At 38.1% G+C, this 26,036-nt stretch overlaps 2 protein-coding genes across 4 annotated transcripts; both read right to left on the minus strand.

The window, feature by feature from the left end:
- Positions 1 to 9,356: 9,356 nt before the first annotated feature.
- LOC132602238 (uncharacterized) lies at positions 9,357 to 17,232 on the minus strand. 3 transcript variants are annotated; one of them, XR_009567676.1, is made up of 8 exons: positions 16,988 to 17,232; positions 16,657 to 16,904; positions 14,646 to 14,855; positions 14,384 to 14,476; positions 14,207 to 14,305; positions 13,784 to 14,125; positions 9,969 to 10,018; positions 9,357 to 9,408 (listed from the first exon to the last, which is right to left on the minus strand). XR_009567676.1 is itself a non-coding variant. In XM_060315191.1 (7 exons), exons 1-6 carry the CDS (start codon positions 17,016 to 17,018, stop codon positions 13,808 to 13,810), a joined length of 999 nt encoding a protein of 332 aa, XP_060171174.1. In that variant the 5' UTR covers positions 17,019 to 17,232; the 3' UTR covers positions 9,658 to 10,018; positions 13,784 to 13,807. The 3 variants fall into 3 exon arrangements, 2 of the variants coding, with proteins under 2 accessions (XP_060171175.1, XP_060171174.1); XM_060315191.1 differs by lacking the exon at positions 9,357 to 9,408 and having other exon boundaries at positions 9,658 to 10,018; XM_060315192.1 differs by lacking the exons at positions 9,357 to 9,408; positions 14,207 to 14,305 and having other exon boundaries at positions 9,656 to 10,018.
- Positions 17,233 to 17,834: 602 nt separating this feature from the next.
- On the minus strand, positions 17,835 to 21,885 carry LOC132601465 (uncharacterized). The gene is made up of 7 exons (XM_060314544.1): positions 21,104 to 21,885; positions 20,823 to 21,054; positions 19,298 to 20,694; positions 19,116 to 19,203; positions 18,465 to 19,027; positions 18,137 to 18,354; positions 17,835 to 18,049 (listed from the first exon to the last, which is right to left on the minus strand). The coding sequence occupies exons 1-7, from the start codon at positions 21,883 to 21,885 to the stop codon at positions 17,835 to 17,837; spliced, it is 3,495 nt and encodes a 1,164-aa protein (XP_060170527.1).
- Positions 21,886 to 26,036: the final 4,151 nt, after the last annotated feature.

Raw genomic sequence — 26,036 nt, forward strand, 5'->3', positions numbered from 1 at the left:
GATGTGATGAGATGATGATATGTTATGGTGGCCAGGAGGGCATATGATGATTTGATTCACCGAGTCCCTCACTAGAGGGCCGGGTACGGTATGTATACATGTATATGCATGATGATATGATGATATGACTTCACTTACCGAGTCCCTCACTAGAGGGCCGGGTACGGTATATATATGATATATGATGTTGATATGCATGACACTATTCACCGAGTCCCTCACTAGAGGGCCGGGTACGGTATATGTATACACGTATTTATGATGGCATAATGACATGATTTCATTCACCGAGTCCCATAATGGGCCGGGTACGGTATATGATATGAAAATGTTTGATTCTGTTCCGCACTGCACAGGTACAGTGGTTTCTTTATTATGATACTTGACTCCCGGAATCTCCATTTCAGTTATGATCTTTCCTGTTATATTTCATGCCTTACATACTCAGTACATATTCCGTACTGACCCCTCTTCTTCGGGGGCTGCGTTTCATGCCCGCAGGTACAGACGTTCGTGTGAGTAACCCGACAACTTAGGCTATCTGTTCTGCTGCCTTGGAGTGCTCCCTTGTTTTGGAGCCCATATTTTGGTACAAACTCTTCTGTTATATATATGTATGTGTATATTCAGGGGTACGGCGGGGCCCTGTCCCGTCATATGATTCTGTTGTGTTTGTTAGAGGCCTGTAGACATATATGTGGGTCATGGGTCATTATTGTTCGGTTATGTCTGTGATTTTCTTCTAAGCGGTCCTATTTGCTATGACAGCCTTAACGACTTGTATGTATATATACTTATGTATATGCTTTAGACGGTATGTTCTACGACAACTTTGGTGGCTCCTATATGATGTGTTTGATATATGTGACCGCTTAAGATAACATCTGCCCTTAATATCTGTAATAATTAATATATGGCGGATACGGATAAGTAGTTGATATGCTGATTTGGTAAGTAAGTGTGTATGGGTGTCCAGCTCAGGCACTAGTCACGGCCCATGGGGTTGGGTCGTGACAAAAGTGGTATCAGAGCGGTTTGTCCTCGGAATGTCTACAGGCCGTGTCTAGTAGAGTCTTGTTTATCGGTGTGTTGTGCACCACATCTATAAACAAGAAGCTGCAGGTCATTTAGGGTGTTACCTTTTCTTTCGATCTTAGATCGTGCGATAGAGCGGTATTATTAGGATGGTTCCTTTCTGACGAAATGTTATGTTTTCAGCGATGCCTCCGAAAAAAGCGACGGCTGCCCAGAAGGGCAAGTCAGCAGCAGTTGGAGAGACTAGCCAGGCCCAGAGAGTTACCAGGGCCCGTGCCCAGACTATGCCCGAGGTTATGCCCCAGTCAGCGGGTTCTGCTACGCCCCCACCATTAAAGGAGCCTGGAGCAGCAGCCGCTGCCACCATGGATCAGGAGGCGGCTCCACCATTAGCTCCGGAGGCCCCAGCGCCCGAGCCTCCAGCTCCGCAGCCAGGGGCGGAGGATAGGGCGATGAGAGATGCAGTACAGTTATTGACGAGATTAGTAGCAGGACAGGCTCGCAGACGCGGGCTAGGGGGTGATGATGTGGACAGACATGATAGTTTGAGGGTTCGTGATTTCTTGACCTGTAATCCCCCAGAGTTCTACGGGTCCAAGCCCGAGGAGGACCCCCAGGACTTTATTCGACAGATGCAGCGTACGCTGAGATTAGTCAGAGCTTCTGAGATTGAGTCTATCGAGCTAGCTTCATATAGACTGCGTGATGTAGCGGTCAATTGGTATGAGTCCTGGGAGCTGTCCAGAGGCGAGGATGCCCCTCCAGCTGTGTGGGACGAGTTTACAGCCGCCTTTCTCGGCCATTTTCTGCCTCCCGAGATGCGGCGAGCGAAGGTTGACCGATTTTTGCAGCTGCGACAGAGGGGCAGGAGTGTTCGGGAGTACAGTCTAGAGTTTGACTCCCTGGCCAGATATGCACCTACCATTGTAGCCGATATAACTGACAGGATGCACCGGTATGTGATGGGACTGGATCATTATTTGGTGGATAGCTGTATGGCGGTGGCATCTCAGCCTTGGATGGATATTGCCCGGCTGCAGGCATACGCACAAGGAATGGAGGACCGACATAGAGGGCGTCAGCCCGATAGGGATCGTGATAGGGGACAACCCAAGAGGGCTAGGTCAGCTGGTTATTCTGGGGAATTTCGAGGCGGGCAGCCTCAGCAGCAGCATAACGGGTATTTTTCTCGGCCAGTCCGTAGTACGCCTCCACAGTTCACGGGTAGGCGATTCGATAGTACTAGGCACACAGGAGTAGGCCAGAGTTCCAGGGCCTCCGGTTCGCGGGTGGACAGAGGTTTCGGTCAGACGAGGCCACTTTTGCCTCGGTGTTCCCGTTGTGGTAGGCCCCATTTCGGAGAGTGTCGTTTTGCTACAGATGCTTGCTTTACTTGCGGCCGTCCAGGCCATGTTATGAGGGAGTGTCCGTTTAGGGGTGGTCCAGGTGGTTCAGCCCAGCCTACCGGATCAGTTGCTGGTTCATCTTCCCCTTCTGTAGCTATGCGGCCGACACCGGCAGGTCGCGGTAGAGGTCGAGGCGGAGCTCCTGGTTCTAGCGGTCCTTCGAACCGCTTATATGCTTTGGTCAGCCGACAGGACCAGGAGGCGTCACCAGACGTGGTTAGAGGTATACTGTTGAACTTCTACTGAAATGTATATGCATTGATAGATTCAGACTCTATATTATTATATATTTCCCCCTGATTGCTAGAAGAACAAGGATAAAAAAAGAAAACCCGAAATTGATAGGACCGTCTGAGGTAGCTATACATACGGATGAAAAGTGAATGTTGAGAATTTAAAAGGCTAACTCGGTAATTACATAGTCAGAAAAATAAAGGGTCCTCTCTAGATCGGAGTGGGACCCGTAACGAGAACCTTTTGAAAGCTGTTAAGACCCTGACTTGCCTTAGATTACGTGATAAAGGTCGTGCAGGGTAGTGGATGCAATTATATTAGCATTAACGCATCGAAATGCGTTAAAGTTTTGTGGTTAAGCGTGCTAGGGCCAGAGCAATTTTGGGATGGGTGACCCCCTGGGAAGTGTACTAAAATTTCCACGAATATAGATATAAGAGACAAATGTGAAATTAGGGTAACCTAAAGGAAATTATAATATGCGGAGCGGTTAGAAACCTTAAAGAGGTCGCGTAGGCTAAAGCAGACCAGATTGGTGAAGAGAAGAACACACAACGCAGCTTTGGAATCAGAGTAAGTTTGAATAGCGTCTGGGAATATTTTGTAAGCGAAATGGTAGTAAACATATATGTACGTATATGACATCTCATTTATGACTGTATCAATCGATAGGTAAAACCTAGCAACCAGTGTTGCGATGTATAGAAGACACTAACTGAACGAAATTCAAGAGACAAAGCGAAGGGTATGATATAGATGTTATGAAGTAAACTGATACTGATTTCACTACAAGTAAGACTGGAAAATTTTAATACAACGATATTTGGAAAAAGGAAGAGAGTGAGTAAATAAAATGTAAGGAGGTCAAAATGTCAGGAAAAGTGAGAGGTAAGAAACATGATTGGGGAAAACCTCCAGAAAGAGCCGACGGGCAGATCACGAAACTATTTGCGTAGAAATTTGAAGGACAGGTCTGAAAAAGGACAGAGGTGGGTCAAAATGGAAAAAGTAAGTGTTGGAAACGGATGCCTTTATAAGTATTCTAACTAAATACGAGAACGTAGTTAACAAGGAAATAGACAGGACAGACTCCACGATGAAGGAACTGCAATTGTAAGAGGATCGCGGAAAGCGATGGTTATTTAAAGGGCATAGGCATATATGGACCCTCTTAATAAAAAGGGGGGGGGGGGGGAACATACTAGATTTGAGATGAATTATGATGATCTGAGTTTCAGAAGAGGGTAATAAAGAGAGTAAGAAAAGTATACAAGCTAAATCTAAACGATGCCTCGGATAACAACTGATATAATGAAGTAACAACGATTGGTAGTTGATAACTTCTTGAAGAAAGGAAGCACGCTGCTCATATGAATAGGAGACAAAAGAGGCCACCGGATATTAGAAACTCGATCATGGACCATTGGTCATACCAAACATGAAGGTATGCACTATGGGATTGTAAGAATACTTAACATGGAGTTATGCCTAATTATAAGGAGTGCACGTTGGAGAGCCAACAAGGAATGACAATTGATGGAATGACTACCAGTCCAAGGAAGCTACAGACAAGTATACTGGCATCAAGGAATGTGAGGAAAGGAAACGAGAAAAAAAAGGGGTTGCGGCAAGAACCCAAAAATGCTGCAAGTTAAGAAATTAACTGAACACGAATCATAATTTTTCATGAGTATAGTTGGACTGCGAAGGATGAGAAATGGAAAAGCAATATCACGTATACGTTTTGGATACTGATATAACTAGCCTTGGGAAGGAACATAACCATTGTGCTCATTAGCGACAAAGTCGTGCTGGGATAAACACTTAGATTGCGAAATTAAGAGGGAAAGCCCGAAAGGGATACCAAAAAGATAAACACAAAGAATATGCCATGTATGAGCAGGGTAATTGCCCATTAGCAAGGTAACAAGGAACGAGAAAAGAAGAAATGAAGAGGAAGTATCCCTAATTGTTTTCTACGTCACAGGCAATCTAAGCTTCTAAAACAGAAATATTAGATGATCATATGTGACAATATGGAGGAGACCTCCCCGAAGTATTATAATACGCCATGAGGCCGGTGCAACATTCGAGGATGAATGTTCTAAAGGGGGGGGGGGGGGGAGGATGTTATATCCCGTATTTTGCACATTCGGATAATTTGGGATAATTGCGACAAGTTAAAGACAAGGCTATATTTTGATCTTGTTTAATAAACAAGTTGGTTATGAAAATTTTTGATGTGGAAATATCGAGAAAGGCTAAGGGCAAACATGGAATTTGGAAAAAAATTCATGAATTACAAAAATTGGTCATGAAGTAAAATGGGCTTGAAAAAAAAAAAGAAATTGGGCTCAAGTGAAAAGGGCAAGGTGGCCGGCCAAGGTATGGGCCAAGGCCCATATGGAGGCTTAAAATAAGTGGTATTGGATCATTTTATTATTTTCATCTTTAGAGAGTTCAAGAAGCTTTGAGAGAAAAACAAAGAAGAGAAAGGCCACCATATTCGGCCAAGCATAGCCAAAATTGACCCCTTGAAATCTTGATCAAAAAATTATGTTCTTCTAGCAAACCAACTAATTTGAAGGTCCTCTTTAACGTGGTATAATTGTTGGAGCAAGAAAACTTCTCTTTGTTGCAAGATCAAAATTCTAGTCAAGTGAGAAGTTAGAGGAAAAAGGTAAGAATTAATCTTCTTTTTGTATTTTATGGATGGTTGTGTATGTTGTAGTATGTAGAAATGAATGAAATTGTGAAAATATGGAAGTTGTATGGTGGCCGTGTATGTGTAGTGTGTGTGGCCGTGTATATGTGTTGTATTGTGTAGGGATGATGAGATAATTTTATCTAGTATTTTGGTTGTTGTTGTAATGGAATCTATGATGAGAAATGGAAGTTTAATAATTCTAGTTCAAGTTGTAATTGTTGGAAAACTGTTTTAGAAGTTACTGTGAATTGAATATAATGTTCTTGCACTTATGGAAAATAATGTTGTTAGTGTGTGAATTGTTGGTACAGTTCATGAATTTGGAAGAAGAGAATGTATTGTGGTTGTTGTGTTGAATTTGGAAGGTTTCGGATGGAATCGCATATTGGTTGGATTATTGTGAATATTATGCGGATTGTTTGAAGCGTTCTTGAACACTGTTTGAATGGCTTCGGATTAGTACTTGAATGTGTGAGCAAATATGAATTAAATATAAGTGAAACGCCGTTGAAGTTGTAGAAAGAAGTTGCTAATGCTAGTATGCGTTTTGAACCGATTGTGGATATTGTTAGAATAATTGTTGGTATTGTTGTTGATATTTTGGCCGAGTTAAATTCTCGGATTTGTTGTTGTATGTTTGGCCGAGTTGAATTCTCGGGGATATTGCATTTACAGGGGAAATGCTGCCGAAATTTCTGTAGATTAAGTGTTGGTTTGGAATTGGACTCTTAAGTGTTATGGCTAATGTTCGGTATATATGAATATTGTTGTAGATCTTGCGAAGCCAAAGACTTAAGTTCGGATTAGCATAGAAAGCGGGCAAGGTATGTAAGGCTTGCCTTTCTTTCTTTTGGCATGATCTTTATGGAACGAACAAATGACGTATATGTATGATTGCAAAGAAATTCCTATTCTTAGAGCCACTAGGATGGCTAATATCCTTGATTTCCATAAGTTGTTTCATATGATTTGATGTGAATCTATGTTGTCCAAAGATCTACTTGATATGTTCCCGAATTGGCATTCGAGAGATAAGCGATTTGGCTAATGTTTTGATTTTCAAATGATAGCACGTATGACTATTCCGTTAAGTCCTTGATACACTTTGATATGTACATATGATTCCAAAGGCTATATTTGATTTGATCCATACGTTATCCGAAAGGTACTTGATATGATTATTGCTTCGATTTTTCAAAAATGGCTTCTGAAATGTCCGTAGAAGGTTCTGTACTTCAAACGCTCATAACTTTCTCATACTAAGTCGGATTGATCCGAAACTTGTTTCGGAGCCTTCGGGTGTCTGAAAGTATACGTGTCCATCGAGTCTTAGAATTGACACATTATGATATATGGATCGGGCCGTACGTTCCACGACATTATATTAACACATTATGATATATGGATCGGGCCGTACGTTCCACGACATTATATTGATACGTGACTTTCATTTTTGATTTATGCTGATGACATACATGATTTCCGTTTTAAAAAGGCAAGTGCTTTGATATTTTTAAAGATCATGTTTGATTCCGATAAATCTCTGTTTCAGTTATGATCCTCAAGTGTCAATTTGCGTACCTATCTATCGAGTCTTGATTTATATGCATATAGTTTCTCACGACTCTGTTCGTGCAAGCCTCAATATGTCTATTCACCGAGTCCCGGGCCGGGTATGTTATCGTGCGCACCTTTTTGCATTATTCACCGAGTCCCTCACTAGAGGGCCGGGTACGGTATATGCATATGATGATGTGATGAGATGATGATATGTTATGGTGGCCAGGAGGGCATATGATGATTTGATTCACCGAGTCCCTCACTAGAGGGCCAGGTACGGTATGTATACATGTATATGCTTGATGATATGATGGTATACTGATATGACTTCACTTACTGAGTCCCTCACTAGAGGGCCGGGTACGGTATATATATGATATATGATGTTGATATGCATGACACTATTCACCAAGTCCCTCACTAGAGGGCCTGGTACGGTATATGTATACACGTATTTATGATGGCATAATGACATGATTTCATTCACCGAGTCCCATAATGGGCCGGGTACGGTATATGATATGAAAATGTTTGATTCTGTTCCGCACTACACAGGTACAGTGGTTTCTTTATTATGATACTTGACTCTCGGAATCTCCATTTCAGTTATGATCTTTCCAGTTATATTTCATGCCTTGCATACTCAGTACATATTCCGTACTGACCCCCTCTTCTTCGGGGGCTGCGTTTCATGCCCGCAGGTACAGACGTTCGTGTGAGTTACCCGACAACTTAGGCTATTTGTTCTGCTGCCTTGGAGTGCTCCCTTGTTCTGGAGCCCATATTTTGGTACAGACTCTTCCGTTATATATATGTATGTGTATATTCGGGGGTACGGCGGGGCCCTGTCCCGTCATATGATTCTGTTGTATTTGTTAGAGTCCTGTAGACATATATGTGGGTCATGGGTCGTTATTGTTCGGTTATGTCTGTGATTTGCTTCTAAGCGGTCCTATTTGCTATGACAGCCTTAACGGCTTGTATGTATATATACTTATGTATATGCTTTAGACGGTATGTTCTACGACAGCTTTGGTGGCTCCGTTATGATGTGTTTGATATATGTGACCGCTTAAGATAACATCTGCCCTTAATATCTGTAATAATTAATATATGTCAGATACGGATAAGTAGTTGATATGCTGATTTAGTAAGTAAGTGTGTATGGGTGTCTAGTTCGGGCACTAGTCAAGGCCCACGGGGTTGGGTCGTGACACCACTAACTAAATTGACACAGAAGACTGCTAAGTTTCAGTGGTGTGAAGCTTCTGAAAAGAGTTTCCAAGAGCTTAAGACAAGGTTGACTTCGGCTCCTATTTTGACGTTACCTTCTGGGTTTGGTGGATATGTGGTGTATTGTGATGCTTCTAGAATTGGTCTGGGGATTGTATTAATGGAGAACGGTAAGGTGATTGCTTATGCTTCGCGTCAGTTGAAGAAGCATGAGAAGAATTATCCGACTCATGACTTGGAGTTGGCTGCTGTGGTATTTGTTATGAAAGTTTGGCGTCATTATCTGTATGGTGAGCATTGTGATGTTTTTATTGATCACAAGAGTTTGCAATATATTTTCAAGCAGCGAGAGTTGAACCTCAGGCAGATGAGGTGGTTGGAGTTGTTAAAAGACTACCACTACAAGAAAAATGGCTTTTAGGGAAGGGAAATGTAGTCCCTAAAAGTCCAAATCTGGTCCCAAAAGGTCAATTACGACGAGAAAATTCTGGTCGCCACCCGTCGTAATAGCCTCCGCTGCTAAAGGCCAATAGTGACTGGTTTAAAAATCTGGTCGTTAAAAGTTTTTTGGGACGGTGTATATATCTCATCGTTAATGCCTTTTAGAGACTGCATATCTCGTCCCTAATGGATGATTAATATCATGGAAAATAAATATTTTTTGGTCGTTAAACCTTTTTAGCGACCAGCCGTTACTGGTCCTAGATTGTCTTTAGAGACAAGCATTTCTGGTCTTTATTTGATATTATTGTACTAATTTTAATGAGCAGATTTCTGGTCTTTTATTCACCACGAGTGGTCCCTAAAGCTCGATATCACAAAAATTTGTTTTTATCAATAAATATCAAATGGATGTTGAAAAAAGTACATATAAAAAGCTTATATATAAAGAGAGAGAGGAAAAGAGCTAGTTATTAATTACAATAAAATGGTTAACATCCCATGATGTTAGTTTCAATATTTGCTCGACACCTTAACAAAAAGACATTGCTAACACCCCGAGCTAGACTATTATATTGAGTTCTACATAATATTCCTAGCAAAATAATAATGAGCTTGTGCATCTTGACTTGTAACTTTAATCTTCAAAACCTGTAAGTACAAAATTTGAAAAGACTGAATAACTATTAGTAAGATAATTAATATATGTAAATGTTACACTAGTAGTGGTTATACCGCTTACCCCAAAAGCAATCTAAATTCATTAGGTGTTATGCAGCAAAATCATCGAGCCTGCAGGAGTGTAAAAAAAAATTAATTAGAAAAACTTCGGGACGCATTAACCAAAACGCAACTAAAATAATAACTGTGTCAAGCATAATGGAAGTGTATGAACTTAAGGAGTCGTTTCCCATTTAAAGAGAAATATGCTACTGCTAGAATATGTTCCCAACTAATATATGTTCCCAACTAAAAAATTTCCATAAATTGTAGATATTAAGTCTCTTGTACAACAAGACACTCTTCTTACAACAATATATGTTTCTTTTAAACTTCCAGTAAACTCTCTTATACAGCAAGGAAAATACCAAATCAAGAATTTGCAGAGAATAGGTTGCAGTTGGAGACAAGAATAGTATAGTTATATATAGACAGCAATAGGGTTGGAATATTGGAAGTTGCAAGCACTGGTGGTGAAGTAGAATATTCTGCAGCAAGCTCTTCAGAGCACTTGTTTGAAATTTTGGTTAGAAGTACAACTAGCCTTTGTTACTGTACTACTGCAAAAATTTCAACTAGTATGGAGAGATAATATATGTAAATGTTACACTAGTAGTGGTTATACCGCTTACCCCAAAAGTAATCTAAATTCATTAGGTGTTATCCAACAAAATCATCGAGCCTGCAAGAGTATAAAAAAAATTAATTAGAAAATCTTCGGGATGCATTAACGAAAACTCAACTAAAATAATAACTGTGTCAAGCATAATGGAAGTGTTTGAACTTAAGGCGTCGTTTCCCATTTAAAGAGAAGAAACATGCTACTGCTAGAATATGTTCCCAACTAAATTTTTTACATAAACTGTAGATGTTAAGTCCCTTGTACAGCAAAAGACTCTTCTTACAACAATATATGTTCCTTTTAAACTTCCAGGAAACTCTCTTATATAGCAAGGAGAATACCAAACCAAGAATTTGCAGAGAATAGGTTGCAGCTGGAGACAAGAATTGTATGGTTATATAGAGACAACAATAGGGTTGGAATATTGGAAGTTGCTAGCACTGGTGGTGAAGTAGAATATTCTGCAACAAGCTCTTCAAAGCACTTGTTTGAAATTTTGGTTAGAAGTACAGCTAGCCTTTGTTACTGTACTTCTGCAAAAATTTGAACTGGTATGGAGAAGAGGAGGATTATTTATCATCATGTTCGAGTCCTATGGGAGGAGAACATGGTGGTAATTTTTACTTACTATGTGTTCTTTTTTGCAGGTGTTGTATATGCAAGGTAGATCATTTTCACTAGACCTGTAGGATGTCTAAAAATTGTAGGTTGCACCTTCATGTTGGTGAAGACTGGAACTAGCATCATAAAGGAATACAAGGAAACCAGCAATTCATGCACATATTTAACAAGTTCAGCATGGAATTTCTACATGAAACTAGGAAATTGGAAACATGACTGTACTATTGGCTTGGTGCGTGATTGCTTTAATTTTGAATATACAACTGCTACCATTGATTCTATTTATCTAAGAAATGATGTGATGCAGGTGTGCTCCATATTTGAAGCTGGTTCTCTTCCCATTGATCCTAAAGTTAGAGGAAGTGATATGGGAATTTCTGGTTTTTCATCAAAAAGAGAAACACAGGATGAAAGGGTGTAGACTAGTAGAAGGGCTTTAGGATGGTTACACTACATTTATGCAGAAATTATCCTGAAATACAAAATATTTAGTTTTTGGCAGGAAACAGGTGCTGCACTTCAGGCAGCAAAGGTTTTTTTTGTGATGTTATTGGTTTTTTGTTGTGCAGGTGCAAAACACACATGATCCAATTGATGAATCTTTCTCAATGGGTGGTATTAGCACCTAGTGCTCATTCCCTTGAGGGAATGACAACATATGGAAAATGTAGTGGTCAAACATGGCTGACAAATACAGCAGAGATTGAGATTAAAAGATGGAAGCAACATGTAGTTTATATGCCATACTATGTAGTTTAGTTACTTTACTAGTTTTTATGCAGATATGAATTATTAACATGGCTGAATGATGCATCAAAGGAACAAACTCGGGACATCACTTGGTCAGATGGTTTTGAACAACTAGGAAGGACATCAAAATTAACAGGTGCAGTAGTTTGATTTTACAGTGACAAGAGGCAATGGGACAATACTGTACATTGCTAGCTTAATGGAAATAATTGTTGGTTTCACCATGGAAGAATTCATCATTTCACTGGCAGGAGGCAATACGACAAGGCTGATTTTTTAATGATGAGGGGCAAAATGGGAAATATGGTTTTTTGGTGGGAAAAGTCTACTGGGATGATGCATAATGATTGTTACAATCATTTACAAATGTATTGTATGAAGCACCTGATGGTTTGGACTGTCAAGGCTGATTTTTTCATAATCAGGGGAAAAATAGGAAATATGGTTTTTAGGTGGGAAAAGCTTGGTAGGAACATGCATATTGATGGAAACAATCATTTGCAACTGTTTTGGGTGGAGAACCGGTGATTGGTAATAATGGGCTGATCTGGATGGTTTGGTGGTATAAGAGTTGGTACAGAACTGCTTGGATTTCTACAACCATCAGGAACTTAATTTATAGAGCATCATATAGTGCAGTTTGTGCATAACTGCTGCAGTGAGAACCTGGTGTGCTTGGTTGCTACTGTATGGCTTAAAAGGATATTGGTTGGTTGGTGTATTGATGATCCTATACTCATGGGAGACCTGGTGAAAATGGAGCTGTTGGTTATTGACATCAGGAGACTCTTATCACTTGGTTCACTGATCCCTTCACAGGAAATGAGGTAGAATAAGTTAGAGATACTGATGGCTTGAAGCTAAATGCCACCACAAGCCCAAGGAATGTTGATGTGCTGGTGGCTTGGTTGCAAGGTGGTAGTTTTGATGTTGTGGTGTATTGCCTGATGTTCTGGTGGTCTGGCATAGCATAACACATTAGCATGATGGTGATATGGGATCTAGTTGTTGGTAGTGGGATGGAAAGGAGTTCTTATCATCATACTCAAGTCCTATGGGAGGAGAGTATGGTGGTACTTTTTTACACTGACACTAGTTTCTTTTTTGCAGGTTTAAAGTTTACATAGCAACACAAATTCTGCAGAAACCCACTAGAGTTGAAAGACTATGCCAATGACTTGGTACAGGATTATTTTAACTTGGAAATTGCTTTTGATCCTACTCTAGGAAATGATATGTCTATCTTAGTCTCTTCAAGGATGATGGAACCAGAGTGGGTTTCAAAAAAATAAATGATAGAAGAATAAATAGGACCTGTTGGTTGACCTTGTCTCAGGAAGTGGCACAATGTGCTCAATCTCCTAAGGGATTGACAACTTATGGGAACTGTAAGGGCACTCTAGTGGACTGTTTTAGCATTACAACTGGAGCACGTTTGGGACTGATATCAGCAAATGTAGAACCGTAGAAATTTTACTGCTGGTTCTGTTTAGCTGCGCAGAAGAGAATATATACAACCTGGTTACCAGAGATCACAAAACAAGATCGTTCACTCAATAGAGGAAGCTGTCTAGTCTGGTTTTTATCAAGAACTGTTGAGGGATAGAATTGTTGTTAATAAAACACATATGATCTATTTACTGGTCTTGTTCAGTAGGAGTAGGTGGTATCAGTACTATGTACAACAAAAACACTATTGAGGAACTACTAGTAGATGGAGAGTGTAGTGACTGTGTTTTGACAAGGAATTTGATAGCTGGAATTGCACTGTTGATACAAATTATAAAAGTCAGGATTCAAAAACATGCAACAGCTTACACAGATGCGTTCATGAGATTTTGTAGACTTGCAGAGAATAAAGATTTTTGCTAGCCATTTGGCTATAGTTGTAAAGACTCTTTATTTGCTTGTTTTCGAGAAAATTTATAAAATAGCCTAGGCACCGAAAATGCCTAGTGGACTTCATTTAAAAAAAAAAACTCTTTCTGGCACCAAACAAGGAAACACATTAACAGACAACATTTATTAGCAATAAGACTTTTGCCATTTGGTAGAAATTATTTTTTATCTATCTTCAATAAAAAAAAATTCCATCATCACAACAGCAATTGCACTTTCTCTAACAGTAAGTCCTTAGAGCTAGAGTTAGGAGTGCTCATAGCTCTGTTTTCTATCTTTATAACCGAAGTTTGAACAATAAAATAACTACTATGTTCATGTGAAACAAACACAAATGTTATAGACTTTGAACCGAGATTGCCACAAATATATAGGAACTGTGAAATGGATAACAGTAGCACCATCTACATATAAAAGAATAAAGATGCTTTGAACTTAAAAATGTAGCAAAATTAATGCAAACCATGCAAAGGAGGCTGTGAATCAGTATAAGATAGAAATTGAAAATACGCAAATCAACACATAGATTTAAAAGTCGGGTATATTGTTACTAACTTGATCAGCAGACAAAAACAGTGGTCATTCGGATGAAACAGGCGATGTCATAGGCGGGACATATGACTGTTGAGCAGTAAAGAATTCTTTCATTTTCTTAATTTCTTTCATTTCATCTTCTAAGGCAGACAAGAGATCATTCAAGGACTTGTTATCCTCTTGAGTTGATCGTAGCACAGACAATAATTCAGCCTTTGAAGAAGTGCCACCTTTCAAGTCTTTCGCCTTTACTCCACCCCCAAAGCCAAACACATGGCTACGAGTTTGAGGGCCACAACATTTTTCTACAATCTCTATGCTAGATAGAGATGGCTCTGATTGAACCATATCTTTGATCTGAGCCTACAAACCATATAAAAGAATATTTTCTATCAGAACTATAATAATTTCAAGTAATTTACATATTCAATTTACCAAACATACATGTTTTTCAATTGCTTCAGGTTCAATAAGCTTGTTATCTTTCTTACGAGTCTCAAAGAAAACAGTCCCCAAATCTGGTGGATTGCCATATTTCCCGCCCTTTACGTCAAAAGAAAACATGTCAAATAACACCTCATAAATATTTCCTTTAGGTGAATATAGATTTTATGATAATACCTTTTGATAAATAATCTCTCGAATAGGCTTGTTACCAATATGATGAGGCATCTTCAACTTAGCTCGATTTGCTGCATTCCTGGTGCTTCTCGCCTACATTTGTTATATAATTAAGCTTAAATGTAATAATTATAACAAATAAACTCAAATAGTATACATAGGTTATTTTCCAAGAATAGTGGAAAAAAGATATCTAGTGCAAGGGAGGGGAATCAAGTTACGGATGATATGGCGAAATAGTCGAGTAAATCACTAGGCATACCTGAAAACTTTCTGAAGTAAAATGTTCTTTTACTAAGCACTCCCATTCTTTCGTGTCTACTCCCTTTGGAATATTCTTAAGAGCCTGTTGGATTGGTTTATTCTTCATATAGTTTGCATACAAGTATCCTCTCCATTTGTTCCATAACTCTTTCATCCATTCCAAGATATGATAACGATGATCATTCATGTCCACACTCTCAAACTTATCCTACAACAATCAAAACATGGGTTGAGTTAATGCATTTACAAGACTATCGACAAACTGATGTTTTCCGTATACTTATATTAAGTTAGTTCTTATTTGATTCTTTTTAAACTGATGCTTAAGATCAAGGCCATAAAAGAGATTGAAAGCTAGAAACAAATATATACTCTTATTTCGACTTTGGACACAAATCAGAAAATAAAAGAAAAGTACTTTATGCATAGAAACTGAAATCACAGTTAAAAAGATCTATACACATTCATCGAAAAAAATATCTATGCACATTTAAAAAAAATTAACAGTAATATATAAGTTTATATCAAGTTCTGATATAGTCTTTAAAATCACGGATCAGCCTATGTTAGGAGCACGTAATCCAGCCAAAAAAAATGGCATTCTGGAAACAAAGACTCTCAAGCAAGCAAGGCTCTATATAGGATGTAGAGTTTGGACAGGCATCATGGGTGATTCAGAAAATCCTAAAAGCTAGTCGATATCTCGCACAGATTGGGGTTACTAAAACTGATTTGATATAGTGGGAGCACTTCTCCATTAAAAAAGTTTACTTGCAGTTGAGGGGTGAGTTCCAAAGTGTACCATGGCGACGACTAGTTTGCAATAATAGAGGAGCACCTAGGTGGATTTTCATCCTCTACTTGACTGTATGTGGCAGAATGCTTATTAAGGACCGACTAGCCAAATGGGGCACTATTGAAGACACTCAGTGTTCACTATGTGTAGAGCATGAAGAAAGTAGTGGGCATTTATTCTTTACTTGTCCATTTTCGTCTCAAACCTGGGCAAAGTTTCTCCTTTGGCAAAGGATTCCATGACAGGGTATGGAATGGCGACAAGAAATGCTATGGGCAGTGACACATTGTAGAGGAAGAAATGTGACTGCTTAGATACATAGAATGGTACTGGCTGAGAGCATCTACTATAACTGGCGAGAAAGGAATAATAGGATCTTTCAAGGTAAGAGAAGAACTGCTATCCCGATGGTTAGTATACTTTGAGGTAGTAGTTCATAGAAGAACAGTTGTTTCCTCGGTTTGTGCAAGGGTGGGACTTATTTTCAGACTTGCCAGTTTTTTTGACTCAAGCTTTGTAAATACTACTTGGTAAATAATAAAATCGTTACTTACAAAAAAGAAACAAAGACTCTCAAACTACTGCACTGTTCAAACTAATTCTTAATAGAACCTTTTCATCTTAATTTTTTTTTATCAACTCACCAACACAGTGTATTTAGAAGTAACTCTTTATAAAACCTATCTTATTTTGAGACTAATCAGAAAATCACAGCTAAAAGATCTACACATTCATCTAAAAAAATATCTATGCACATTTTGTTTTTTGAAAAAATTAACAGTAATATATATGTTTATATCAAGTTCATATATGGTCTTTAAAATCACGGAACCGCCTATGTTAGGAGCACATAATCCAGCAAAAAAATGGCATTTTAGAAACAAAGACTCTCAAACTACTGCACTGTGCAAACTAATTGTTAATAGAACCTTTGCATCTTTCTTTTTTATCAACTCACCAACACACTGTTTTTAGAAGTAAGTCCTTATAAAACCTTTCTTATTTTGAGACTAATCACAACATTGTAGTTAAAAGATCTATACAGATTCATCGAAAATAATACCTATGCACATTGTTTTTGAAAAATTTAACAGTAATATATAAGTTTATATCAAGTTCAGATATAGTCTTTAAAATCACGGATCTGCCTCTGTTAGGAGTACATAATCCTCCAAAAAAATGGCACAATCATACTCTTGACTACAATAGTTACCTCAACAGCTGCCCACATGTGATTCAACTTTTCTTGCTTAATGTCACTCCACGATGATACTCCCAATGGACATATATTACGGTCACGAACTATTCTTCCCAAGTGCCTCGAAAACAGATTGATGTTCGTTCCAACCGTTCGATTATTGTAAAAAGTTAATTTCAGCTTTTGTCCAACTTCAAGTGATGCAACTTCTTTGCACTTGTTCCTCCCTCGAACTCTTTTTACTTTCCTAGGATTAGATGAACCTACATTTGCATAATTTGGTAAAAACTACAGCAATAAAATTCAGACCTACAAATTAATAACACATGGATTCAAAATGCCATACCAATTGTTTCAGCTGTTTGGGAGTGTTGCATAACTTGATCAGTAGATAGAGGCACTGAAATTTTGTTTGCATATGCTCTTTCTCAAGAATCAAGGGGTTTTTATCCATTGCAGAATTTGATCTTGTGCTTTTAGAAGGAGTATGCAACTCTTCCTCAAGAACCATGGATTTTTCGTGTATCGTTCCCATTCCTTAACAAGTAGACATGGTAGAGTTTTTAAGCCCTTGTCGTCATCCTGTCCCTATATCACCTGGCAAAAAGAAATCATATTAGTAAAAGCTTTGGGAATTAAAATACACAACAGATTTATTGGAAAAACTTACTTGTTTCAACCTTTTGGGTGGATTGCTTAAATTGATCAGTGGATGGAAGCAATGGACTATCAGTTTGCATATACTCTTTCTCAAGAACCATGGAATTTTTATGTATCATTCCCATTTCTTGACTAGAAGACATCGTAGAGTTTTTATGACACAGTCCTCGTCCCTTCCCTGTAGCACCTGAGGAAGGAAATCATATTACTAATACTTAAGGATTGACATTCAGTTACGCAAATTAAAACCAGTAGATTAATTTTCAGTTACGCAAATTAAAAACAGTAGACTAATAAAAATTCTTACTTGGTTCAATTTTTTGGGTGTAGTGATTAACTTGATCAGTAGATGGAGGCAATAGACTATCAATTTGCATATACTCGTCCTCAAGAACCATGGAGTTTTCATGTATCGCTTCCATTCCTTGACAAGCAGACGTGGTAGAGCTTTTAAGCCCTTGTTGTTGTCCCCTCCTTATAGCACCAGGCAAAAAAGAAATTATATGAGTAAAAGCTTTAGCATTTAGTTTCAGTTATATATGCACAGCAGATTTAATTTGGAAAAACTTACTTGTTTCAACTTTTTGGGTGTATTGCTTAACTTGATCAGTGGATGGAGGCAATGGACAATTAGTTTGCGTATACTCTTTCTCAAGAACTATGGAATTTTTATGTATCATTCTCATTCCTTGACTAGAAGAAATCGTGGATTTTTTAAGCCCTTCTCCTTGTCCCTTCCCTGTAGCACCTAAGGAAGAGTAACCGTATTACTAGTACTTAAGCATTGAAAGTCAATTACACAAACTAAAAACAACAGATTAATAAATATTCTTACTTGTTTCAATTTCTTGGATGTATTTCTTAACGACATCACTAGATTGAGGAAATAAATTCTTAATTGGCGTATGCTCTTTCTCAATCAAAGATCTAATCCCTCCTTGTCCTCGTCCCTTTCCTATAGCACTTATAGCACCTGGCGCGACGAATGCATATCTGCTAGTAGTCTTCATAGTTGATCCCACTTCATCAGTCTTTAATGGATTCATATTGAACCTGCAAAGAGCAATAATAAAAAACAATAAGAGAAAATACGTGACAATGTAGTAATAAAAGGAATCATGCCATCAGAATGTGTAACAGTGTACTATTTCATAAAGAGATACTTCACCTCATCAGTTCTTTTTCGTTTCTTTTGAGAAGGATTTCCTAAGTCGACAATAACATCATCCATTTGTTTCACAATCTCATACGAATCACGAGGTTGAGTCTTCCTCACTATGTACCAACCTTTGTAGAAATTGTCATTAGCATAAAACACTTGAGATGCTTGCTCTGCTAAAACAAAAGGCTCATTTGTTTTCAAAAATCTCCTTGGATTAACACTCACAAAGTCGTACTCATTTTTTTTAACTCCTTTTGTTTTATCATACACATCAAACCAATTACATCGAAACACAATCACTCTTCTATTCATGACAAATTGTAATTCAATCACATCTGTTAAAACTCCATAGTAATCAAGGTTCTCACTATCTTTATCATTCTCACCAACTACAACAACACCACAATTTTGAGTCCTTAAGTTTTTATCATGATCTTCTGCATGAAATCTATATCCATTGACAATGTAACCATTGCGATGTGTCGAATATCCGGTAGGACCACGTGAAAGTGAGAGCAGGTCTTCCATGATCCGACTATTATCTCCCTTATGCAATTGTGCAACCTATGAACAAATTAAGTTGAATATTTTAGAAGGAGTAATACAATACTAAAATGTCAAATTTAAATTTAATGTTTTATGTAATACTCACCCTAACTTTAAACCATTCAATAAATTGTCTGTTCCATTCTGCATCAGTCAAGTGTTGCACAGTATCCACATGAGTTTGTGCAAACTCTCTACAAAATTGAAGTGGACCATAAATGTCATATAGAAAAAAATTATCCTAAATGAAATAAGGACAATAAGAAGATATAAAAGAACTCTCCATACTCGAGATGTGGTATGACTTCATCACAGTTCTTCAGTATGTATATATGTGCTTGTTCCAATTCATTTTCTTCAAGATCACATGGAACATTAACTCCCAGAGTACTTCCAGGTTGAAAAAACACAGTTAAACCTCCATTAGATTTTTTTAAACCCCCATCATAATTTCGTTCAGGGCGATTGAATTTAGTGGCGATCCTATGCAGATACCTTGAACATAAGGTCATACATTCATTTGCAATGTAGCCCTCTGCAATAGAACCTTCTGGACATGCTCTATTACCAATGAGAGATTTCAAAAAATATAACCATCGTTCCACAGGATACATCCACCGATAATGAATAGGTCCAGCAATCTTAGCTTCACTAGCCAAATGAATAGGCAAGTGCATCATGACATCAAAAAATGAAGGAGGGAAGACCCTTTCTAACTTGCAAAGTGTTATGGGAATTTGCGCTTCAATATGTTCCAGATCATCAATCCTTAACTCCTTTGATCCAAGCATGTTAAAAAATAAAGATAACTCAATAAGAGGTTCACAAGCTTCTTTGGACAACATACCACGAAGTGCAAGAGGAAGTATATGTTGCAAAAGAACATGACAATCATGACTCTTCAACCCAGATATCTTGTGATCTTTCAGGTTCACACATTGAGAAATATTAGATGAAAATCCGTCAGGGACCTTTAATTTCTTTAAGAAAAGGCATAATTTGTGCTTATCTTCGGGAGGCAATGTGTAGCATGCAGTTGGAACTTCGACTTTCTCCCCTCTTTGGATGGGATGCAATTCTGGCCTAATGTTCATTTCTTGCAAGTCTAACCGAGTTTTAACTGTGTCCTTGGTCTTTCCTTTGACATTCATGATTGTCCCCATAATATTATCACATATATTTTTTTCAATATGCATAACATCCAAATTATGTCGCAACAAGAGAGATTTCCAGTATGGAAGTTCAAAAAAGATACTTTTTTTGTTCCAATTATCCTTTCGATTTTCATGTGATATCTTCTTCCTTTTCTTTGGATCATTTGTTAATTGTAGCCCTTTAAGATCTTGCACTTGATTAAGTATCTCAATACCGGAATGCATTTTTGGTGGGAGCCTTTTCTCTTTTGTACCATCAAATGACTTTTCGTCATTCCTCCATTTGTGACTAACAGGAAGGTAACACCGATGACCCATAAAGCACTGCTTCTTACTATTAGTCAATCGAATTGACGAAGTGTCTTTATTGCAACATGGACATGCCAATTTTCCCTTTGTACTCCATCCAGATAAATTTCCATATGCTGGAAAGTCATTGATGGTCCATAACAAAGAAGCATGCAACTTAAAATTCTGTCTAGACGATATATCAAAGGTCACAATAACAACTTCCCACAACTCCTTTAGTTCCTGTATTAAAGGTTGAAGATATGTATCAATTGCATCTCCTGGACCATTCGGACCAGGAATAAGCATTGACAAAAAAAAAATTCCTGCTTCATACACAACCAAGGCGGTAAATTATAAGGAATAAGAACCACAGGCCAAATGCTATATGAGGTTTTTGAATTCCGAAATGGCTGAAATCCATCACTAGCAAGTCCAAGTCGAACATTACGAGGCTCGGCTGCAAATGAAGGATGAAGTTCATCAAATGACTTCCATGCCATCGAATCAGCTGGGTGCCTCATTATTCCATCACCAACTCTTTTATCTTTATGCCATGTCATTAGAGTAGATTTCTTTCTAGACATAAACAATCTTTGAAGCCTGGGATTTAATGGAAAATAGCGCAATGTCTTTGATGCTATGTTTTTACCTTTTGTTATTTCTTGTCTCCCCGCTATGTGTATCTATTTTCCATCTGGATGCACCACAAACTTTGCAAGAATCGAGTAACCTGTCCTCCTTCCAGTATAACATGCAATCATTAGTACAAGCATCAATCTTGATGTAAGATAGCCCAAGGTCTTGAATTATCTTCTTTGCCTCATAATATGAGTTTGGAAAATTGGCACCATCAGGCAACAACTCCTCTTTTAACATTTTTAATAACATCGTAAATGACTCGTTACTCCAACGACCCATACTTTTGATATGAAGCAATTTAATCAAAGAGGACAGTTTTGAAGCTTTTGAATTTTGGTACAATGGCTGCTTGAAATCCTTCAATAGGCTGTAAAATTTTTTTGCTTCAACATTTGGTTCCTCCTCAAGTAAATCGTCACAATCAGTGTGCGTGGTTTCTCCATCAAGATTAGGATATAAATCTCTCAACAATTCTTGTACTTCATCTTCACTCTCACATTCTTCTGCTTCATCACCATCTTCATCTTCAGATTCTGATAGGGGCTCACCTAAAGTTTCCCCGTGGTGATACCAAAAAGTATAATTTTGAATTATTCCATAAACTTTCAAATGTGTCTCAACTGTCTCACGGGTTCCCAAAGTTGTATTACAACATTTGACACATGGACATCGTATTTCATAGTCTTCTCCTGTTTTCCCAAAAGCATAATCCAAAAACTTTTGCACCCCGATTATGTAGGCTTCATCGAGCCGATTATCAACAAGTTGCATCCATTGCTTACTAGGTTCCATAACCTTAGAAAGTACATAACAATTAGATTAAGAAAGGAAAAAGGATAATAAAAAACTAAGGTGCACACAACTTGTTACGATCAGATGCACACAACTAGGTTGAACTCTAAGGTCGCAATTTCTAGTGGACCTCGGCTCCTTTATCCGTTAATGCATTGCACTATACAATTAGATGGTGTTAAGATGCATAAAATATTAAAAATTAACTTGTAATTAAAATGTTGGTTCCTAAAACATGAATCCGTTCCTTTTTCTTACTAGTTTGAATTGTTTTAATTCTACTTTAACAATAAGTCTCATTATCGGTGCATTTATTCTTTAGGTTGTAACGAATTTTTTTATTATCCTTGATAAAAGTAAAACAAAAATTGTGGTTTTTCTTCCCATATGCTATTATTTTCCAGGTATGCTAAATGCAAATGACAATAGAGAGTAGACGGGATATGAGGTATAAATGGATTCAGTCGAAACCTTTTCAGATGTAAAATAGAAAAATGGAAATAGGAGTAACAGGACATGTCACCATTTGGCTCTGAAAATCTCAACAATAAAAAGGTCTTTCTGATCCTAAGCGCATACCCATAAAATAGATAGCACAAATTGTCGAAAACTAAACAAAGAGAAATTCATACAACCAAAATAAGCACACAAATCAAACTCAACTTATACAAAGCTATAAAACGAAATCAAGATTGAGTTTTAAAATATAAATAGAAGGGTTTTTCATATCATAAACACATACCCAAAAGAAAAAGATCAAAAATTCAACTTCGTGCATATGCAAAACATTGAAACAGAATCAGAAGATTGAGTTTTAAAAGAAATAGAAGGTTTTTCATATCATAAACACGCAGACCCAAAAGAATAACCTCAACAATTCAAAAGATTGAGTTTTTAACCCTCTGATTTAAAAAAAAAAAAAAAGTAATAGAACAAATAGCACAAATCACAGAAAATAAAACAAAGAGGGAGAAGAAGCTATAATACCTTGAGAGGTTTTTGATGCACAAGAGAAGAATCTGAGGAGATGAGAAATCAATTGGTTGCACTAATTAAGGAAGAGCAGACGATGGGTTTGATCTGTAGAAACTAGGGCTAGAGTTCAAATCGATCACTTGTGTTTGAGAAGATAGAGAGTTTGATTTAATTTTTAGAAATTTTTATTTTAGTATATACTACTTTATTAGTTTTGGCACCTTAATATTTTGTGAAAAGTAAAAGTTTTTATTTCACTGCAATTGTTTTGGCGCCAGTTTTTTCAAAAATAGTAGCTTTTTTAATATTATATGTGGTGGAATCTATCCTGCTCATGGCCTATCAATTACAATTTGGGACCAGTTACTAAATTCTTTTGGGACTAGATTTAGTGCCTTCACAATAAAATATAGAATTCAGGACCGAAATAAAATCTTGTCCCAAAAAATGTACTTTCAGAGACAGGATTATTAACTCATCCCTAAATGTTGGTCGAAGATAAGCCTTTTTCTTGTAGTGTACGACTTGAATATTCTGTATCATCCTGGTAAGGCTAATGTGGTTGCTGATGCTTTGAGTAGGAAATCTATGGGCACGTTGGCTTATTTGCGTGCTCATGACATGCCCAAGGGAAAGGAGATTCAAAGGCTTGCTAGTCTTGGGGTTAGGCTTGATGAAACTAAAGATGGAGAGTTAGTGGGAATCACTCCATCACGGTCTGACATTGTGGAAAGGATTTAATCCGAGCAATATAATGATGAGCTTTTGGCAAGGCTAAGAGAGGGAGTGGAAAGGGGTGAGAACACTTCATTTACTGTTGGGACTGGCGATAGTGTTCTATGGTTACAGGGACGCTTGTGTGTTCCTGATGTTGATGGCCTTCGACAAGAATTGATGATAGAAGCTCATAGTTCCAAGTATTCGGTGTATCCGAGATCCACCAAAATGTATAAGGATTTGAAACAACACTACTGGTGGAAGAGCATGAAGGTTGATATTCCTAATTTTGTGGCTAAGTGTTTGAACTGTCAACAGGTGAAGGCTGAACATCAAAGGCCTGGAGGCCTGGCTCAAAATATTGAGATTCCGCAGTGGAAGTGGGAGGAGATCAACATGCATTTCATTGTGGGTTTACCCTGCATTAAGACTAAGTTTGATTCGATTTGGGTGATAGTGGATAGACTCACAAAGTCTGCCTACTTTCTCCTTGTGAGAACGTCGTATGTCGCGGCGCAATACGCCAAGCTATATCTAAAGGAGATAGTTAGATTGCATGGGATTCCAACATCCATCATATCGGACAGAGGTAAGTAATTCAATGCTCATTTTTGGACATCCTTTCAGGAAGGTTTGGGAACTAGAGTGAAATTGAGCACTGCCTTTTATCCTCAAACTGACGGGCAGGCAGAGAGAACTATTCAAACGTTGGAACATATGCTGAGAGCCCGTGTGATAGATTTTGGAGGAAATTGGGATGAACATTTACCTCTTGTTGAATTCTCGTACAACAACAGTTACCAAGTAAGCATTCATATGGCTCCTTACGAGGTTCTTTATGAGAGGCGTTGTCGGACTCTAATTGGTTAGTTTGAACCAACTGAAGTAAAAATGTTGGGTCTTGACTCAGCTCATGAAGCAATTGAGAAGGTTAATCTTATTGTGCAACGACTCAAGACAGCTCAGAGTAGACAGAAGTCTTATACAGCTATGAGGTGGCGTGAGCTAGAGTTTTCTGTTGGGGACAAGGTGTTCTTAAAAGTGTCTTCGATGAAGGTAGTAATGCGGTTTGGTAAAAAGGGGAAGCTTAGTCCTCGTTTCATTGGTCTTTATGAGATTGTTAAGAAGATTGGGACAGTGGCTTACGAGTTGAAGTTGCCCCCCGATATGGCCATGGTGCATCATGTGTTTCACATTTCAATGTTGAGGTTGTACAAACCTGATCCTTCCCATGTATTGAATCATGAAGAGATTGAAATCAATGAAGGGTTATCTTATGAGGAGGAACCAGTTTATATTCTAGATCGTCAAGTTAGAAGGTTGAGGACGAAAGATGTGGCATCGGTCAAGGTTTTATGGCGAAACCATGATACTGAGGAAGCTACTTGGAAAGCAGAGGAGAACATGAAGAAGAGATATTCTCATTTGTTCCCTATGATAGGTATGAGCTAGCATTTTAACTATTCTTAGGTGTATCGTCTGTGTTTGTTGAATCAACTTGTGGTTTATTGATTACTTCCTAGAATATGATTCTCACTGGAGGACGAATGATCTTAGGGGGGGGGGGGGGGGAGGGGATAATGTAAAACCCCGTATACTTGAACTAAGTGTGAATGTGTAAAAATCTAGTGTTAAGATGATATTATATCTATATGAATCCATTCTTGATGAATCCGAGTGGAGGATGGTCGTTTTGAAGTCAAACCAACAATTGAAGTTCTTAAGGGCTCTTAAATTCGTCTAAGTTTTGGTAGGTCTGTCTTCTGGGCGATTTTCATGAAAATGTGTTGCGAATTTGGAAAAACGTCCTTCATGAACGTTGTCGATATTTGAAATATCTTTCCAATGGTAGGTCGCTCAGCCCAAGCAAAGTTATGTATAAAACGTTATGTCCGTTTTACTAAAGGGCGCAAAAGCTGGAAATTTCGCCCAAAGTACGCCTAGAAAGTACGAGATGTCCTTTAAAGTGCGGGATGTCTTTTTAGGCCGTACTTCTTCCGTTCCTCACTGTTTTTGGCGGCCAAAGTACGGGCTACAAGTTCGGGACGTACTTTGTGGCCGTACTTTCACCGTTTCTGGTAGAAAATTTGGTTTAAAATGGGTATGGTCTTATTTTGTTCCCATTTTTTTTCATTATCCCAAACCCTAAGGAAGAAAATTATTCCTCCAAGTCTTCAAATCAAAGGTAAGAACACCCTTAACATTACTAATCCATTCTAACATAAAACCCATGATTCTTGTGACCAAAACCTAGGGTTTGCAGCATAATTCTTCCCAAAGTGATTCAAGCTAGGGTTTGGGTGTTCTTCATTAGGAAAGTGAATTGTTAAACTTTGTTTAACGTATTAAGGTATGTCTCTTTTAAAAATCATTTTTGACTATAAAGGTGATTTGTATGTCTCTCTTTTGAAAACTTATGTTGAATGAAAATCACTTTTTGAAACTATTGTTGGAAGTAT

Source organism: Lycium barbarum, chromosome 7, assembly GCF_019175385.1.
Source record: "Lycium barbarum isolate Lr01 chromosome 7, ASM1917538v2, whole genome shotgun sequence".
NCBI classification, from domain to species: domain Eukaryota; kingdom Viridiplantae; phylum Streptophyta; class Magnoliopsida; order Solanales; family Solanaceae; genus Lycium; species Lycium barbarum.

What these genes read in the sequence shown, in the direction of transcription:
- LOC132602238 (XM_060315191.1), bottom strand. Translation starts at nt 17,018, where the DNA reads ATGCAACACTCCCAAACAGCTGAAACAATTG. An exon ending in ACATGTGGGCAGCTGTTGAG is followed by an intron (nt 14,856 to 16,656) that starts GTAACTATTGTA and finishes TGATTGTTGTAG; the next exon opens with GATAAGTTTGAGAGTGTGGA. An exon ending in TTACTTCAGAAAGTTTTCAG is followed by an intron (nt 14,477 to 14,645) that starts GTATGCCTAGTG and finishes TAACAAATGTAG; the next exon opens with GCGAGAAGCACCAGGAATGC.
- LOC132601465 (XM_060314544.1), bottom strand. Translation starts at nt 21,885, where the DNA reads ATGGAACCTAGTAAGCAATGGATGCAACTTGTTGATAATCGGCTCGAT. An exon ending in GAGACAAGAAATAACAAAAG is followed by an intron (nt 21,055 to 21,103) that starts GTAAAAACATAG and finishes ATTAAATCCCAG; the next exon opens with GCTTCAAAGATTGTTTATGT. An exon ending in CATATAGCATTTGGCCTGTG is followed by an intron (nt 20,695 to 20,822) that starts GTTCTTATTCCT and finishes CCTTTAATACAG; the next exon opens with GAACTAAAGGAGTTGTGGGA.